The 4,258-nt window shown below is 37.8% G+C and overlaps 1 protein-coding gene across 1 annotated transcript; it reads right to left on the bottom strand.

The window, feature by feature from the left end:
• Positions 1-225: 225 nt before the first annotated feature.
• On the bottom strand, positions 226-4,024 carry LOC143284255 (mitochondrial import inner membrane translocase subunit Tim10 B-like). Its single transcript, XM_076590934.1, has 3 exons — positions 3,889-4,024; positions 2,105-2,200; positions 226-990 (listed from the first exon to the last, which is right to left on the bottom strand). The coding sequence occupies exons 1-3, from the start codon at positions 3,916-3,918 to the stop codon at positions 592-594; spliced, it is 525 nt and encodes a 174-aa protein (XP_076447049.1). The 5' UTR covers positions 3,919-4,024; the 3' UTR covers positions 226-591.
• Positions 4,025-4,258: the final 234 nt, after the last annotated feature.

Genomic DNA, 4,258 nt, shown 5'->3' with positions numbered 1-4,258 from the left:
AAAAAGGCGTTATAAAAGTAAAACCAAGACCAAAACATGAAAAAAAGGTGTAATAAAACTAAGACCAATATGCAAAACTGTAAAGGTAAGTAATTTTAAACCTTTGCTCTGTTACATGTATATATATCTACACACTGACACAACACACACACACACACATGCTAATGTAATCATTATGATTATCAAATCATGATGACTAACAACTGCACATCAAATACCACCAAGTATGGTTCATAACAGTGATATTTATTCTCAAGTCATACACTGTGACAAATCAAAACATAACAAACCATACTATGACAAATCATGTCCATAACCATTGAAAAAGTGGAAACATCCACAATAACCTTCCATGTGGAAACATACACAAGAACCTCCCATTTCATTCAATCAAACATACATCAACTGAAAACTGAAATCACATGTGTCGTACCGTTTTCTACCACAGTGTCACAACCTCTTCAGTCACACTTTCTTGTTCTTCCACACCATCATGCGCACACAATCAGGCACCATACTGAACCCACTGGTAGCCATCGTTCACCCATTCATTACATGTCCAGCGAATGAAGCTAACACCACATTTCAATTTCATACATCTTTTGCTTCAGCAACACCACTGTCCAAGAACCGGTCGACAACAGACTTGCCAGAGTATGCGCTCAACCGGTGAGGCTGCGTTACCATAAACTGAGCAGTCAGTCCGTTCTTGTACATGTGACTTTGCGGTATGGCTGTTGGCGCTGATTTCGCTGCGCTTCCGACCAATGTGTCCGGCTGGACTAAGGGAGCTGACCCTTGCTGAAGTGATGCTGCTAGTCCCTGAGCAGTTGCCTCCCCTGTGTTGGGCGTGGCTACAGCCAGTTGCTGAGCCTCAGCAGCTGCCTTGGCGGCCATCTTCTGTTTGTTGTTTTGGTGCTCCACAAACACCATCATGTGCCGCTGGTTGTAGTTGAGGAACTTGTTCACGCAGGTGTCAATGCAGCTTGTCTGTAACACACAGACATATGGTTACACAGTAAGTAGTTAGCTTATGGACAAAACAATGTTTTGTGTGCAGCATATGTTCCATGGCGTATCCAGTTTTATCCCAGTTGTACATTATTTTAAGTTACTGGATGCTACTCTAACCAGTTCTGAAGCTTTTACTTGTGTGCCCCAGCCTGAAAAATGTGTTCTCCAGTGAAAATTTACAAAATCATAACCACAAGTTTTAAAGACATGAATAGACTGCTGTTGTTATACATGTTTTATCTATACTTATAAGAATGCAAGTCCACGTTTATGCAAATAAACAGTAAAGCTGATTGTCTGTGTCTGTGTGTATGTGAGTCTGACTGAGTGACTCTGTGTGACTGTATGTGTCTGACTCTGCATGTGTCTCTATGGTGGAGGGGATGTGATAAGTATATACATATGTAACTGGAAGTCAGAACCTGACTACTAGAGCCTGTCATAAATGAAGAGACCTGTACATGTATAATATGCGGAATTGAAATATATAATTTGTCAGACTTACTATCTCTATTCTTACACTCTGTCATTCTCTTACTCTTCTAACGTCTCAGACTCTCTCTCTCTGTGGATTCTTTGATGTGTAGTGGTGGCTTAGTTAGTTGCTCATTTGTGGAAGGAATGTCTACCATGGAAGCCAGTGTCCCAAACTGCATGAACAATGATTTTCACCCCCTCCCCTGCTCCACAAAGAGTGAAAGACTGAAAGAGTTTGAGTGATGGTCTGGGTGCTAGTCTTTAGTTCAGGAAAATAAACCAACTTCCTGTGTGCATCATAGTAAGAATGTCAGTAGGTGCATACAAAAGAACCCACAGCAACAAGAGAGCTGTCACTGGCAAAAGTCTGTAAAAAAAAAAAAAAAAAAAAAAAAAAAAAAAAAATGCTTTAACAGTGAAACACACACACCTGCACTGCTGCAAAAGAAAAAAAAAAACAGAAAAAAGAGTAATGCTGCTCAGTGTCAACATTGTCTCTCTGGGAAAACAACATGAATTTTTTTCTTAGTTATACTTATACTAACTTATAGAGCTGCTAAATAAATCTGTTCTGTAAACAAATTATCATGCAGTCCAATCTAATATCCATTACCTCATCACCAGAAGCTGTGCTGTGGCTGAAATTGGAAATGCAGCTATCAAAGCAGTGGTGGGCTATCCTGTTGTACAGCTCCAGAAACTCCTTCATCTGCACAGAATCAATTGAAATTTAAACATCCTTATGTCGATTTTAGTTCTACTTCTGATCAATATTTATAATTGCTTACATTCTTAACTTGTAATAATACTACTGTAATAGTACTCAGTAGTATGAACATGCACCATCTACCTTCACCACCATTCTATATCAGTAATTATTGTAGTGTTTCTAGCTTTGTCAAGGCTTTGGTAAAGCTTAAAGGGAGAAAACCCTAGAAAGTAGATAACCCATAAAAAGTTGGGGTAATTTGTTCCCCAGGTACCTTTAGGTTGGCAATATGGTGGTCTTTGGTATTCAGTTCACTGAATAAAACTCCTGAATCCAATACCTTGCCTGGCCTTTGCTCAAGCATAGAGATAGATGCAAGCAAGCAATTTGAGCGACCAAGCTAATAAGTAAGAACAACAGTGCCACAAACATTATGATGATTATCATGTTTAATCAAATTAATGGCTTGTACACTTAAATTAGTTAAAATATTTTGCCTGCTCGTTATGGATGTTTCAGCCTGTGACAGTCTGTCATTTTATCATCAGTTGCTGTTTTAAAGACTAGACAAGCTATAAATAACAAATATTCTTAACTGCTGTGAAAATACCAGTAGAAGCAATAACAAAATTATGCGAAGCAACAAAATGTCAGAATCATAATTTGTGATTACATTCACAATCCTGAGTTCAATCTTCAGTTATGCTGTCTATCTATCAATATGCTTTTCATTATCATGATGATGAGGATGAATGATGATGATGATGATGACTATTAATCATTTAATGTATTATCATTGTTACTAATAGTAACACTATTACACTATAGTAATACTATTATTGTTATTGCTTTTCTTCTTCTACTTCTTCTTCTTCTTACTACTTGCACTGCTCTCCTTTTTCAATGGCTGTGACTGGTTTATTTAAGGTGTCTATCTCTTAGGTATAACTGAAAGTACTCATTTATTGTATCAAATTGCTGTTTTATCATTCCTAAGTCCAATAATCAGATCATGTTTTCTGACTTCCTGAAGCACAAAGACTGGGCATCAAAATCAAATGGATCAAATATAATCACATAAAGGTCTTTTTTCTTCTTCGCATAATTTGACTATCGGACTCAAGATTTATTTGTCGCTAAGTTTTTAAGTTTTGGATTCACATAATGATAAATGTGCTATTACACACACACACACACACACAAACCCACACACAAACCCCACTCCAAGTTTGAAAAGATCATTGTTTAATTAATTCCATTTCTTCTTATCATTATTATTCCATGAGTATCCACATTCATCAGGTTGATTTCTCTATACTATTATAAATGGTCGTGGTCCAATGGTCGAATGGTAAAGAAAACAAAAAAAACCAAACTTCACTTATTTGACCCAGCCAGTCATGATCCGTTGAACGGGAGTAACATTTGCGACTAACTCAGGTCATAAGAGCGGACGGAGAACTGCAATGAACACACACACACACACACACACACACACACACACACACACACACACAGAGAGAGAGAGAGAGAGAGAGAGAGAGAGAGAGAGAGAGTTCTACAAACAAGAACTTCAGAAGGGCACAGGCATGATCGAAGAGGACAAGGTCTCTGTTCGTTCGAGTATTTCAAAGTCAAAGCGGTTTTATTCAACCCTGAAGACAAATAACATTAAACAATAAACTTACTGTACGTTGTTGTGCTGCAACCATATCCATTGTGGAAAACTGTGTCTTTTGTTACGCAAGATTGCTTCGATAACAATAATCTTTGAGCAAAAAGTGACATGTGAGCTTGCTTTCCACTTATTCCTGAACGGCAAAATTTTCAAATCAATCGGATGTTTCGGTTTGTCGTGTCAGTGTGACTATACACACACAAGCTGTCACTTGGATGTCTCTCGCGAGGCAGATGATGGGCATTTTACACCAAAATAGGCCCGGGGTTACACTGTACAATGTTTGTTGTACACTGCAAAATTATATCATCATGTAGTAATCGATAAGATGATAAACAAATAACCAACTAACTAACAACTAGATGAATAAGAAAGAAAGA

This window comes from Babylonia areolata, chromosome 7 (assembly GCF_041734735.1).
Source record: "Babylonia areolata isolate BAREFJ2019XMU chromosome 7, ASM4173473v1, whole genome shotgun sequence".
Lineage (NCBI taxonomy): Eukaryota > Metazoa > Mollusca > Gastropoda > Neogastropoda > Buccinidae > Babylonia > Babylonia areolata.
Note: the sequence above shows the minus strand (reverse complement) of the source record. Positions and strands in the feature narration are given on the sequence as shown.

Bases quoted from the DNA above. Each gene is read 5' to 3' on its own strand.
- LOC143284255 (XM_076590934.1), bottom strand. From the start codon at position 3,918: ATGGATATGGTTGCAGCACAACAACGTACA. The intron at 2,201-3,888 runs GTAAGTTTATTG...GATTCTGTGCAG, and splicing joins TTGCAGCACAACAACGTACA to ATGAAGGAGTTTCTGGAGCT. The intron at 991-2,104 runs GTAATGGATATT...TGTGTGTTACAG, and splicing joins GCACAGCTTCTGGTGATGAG to ACAAGCTGCATTGACACCTG.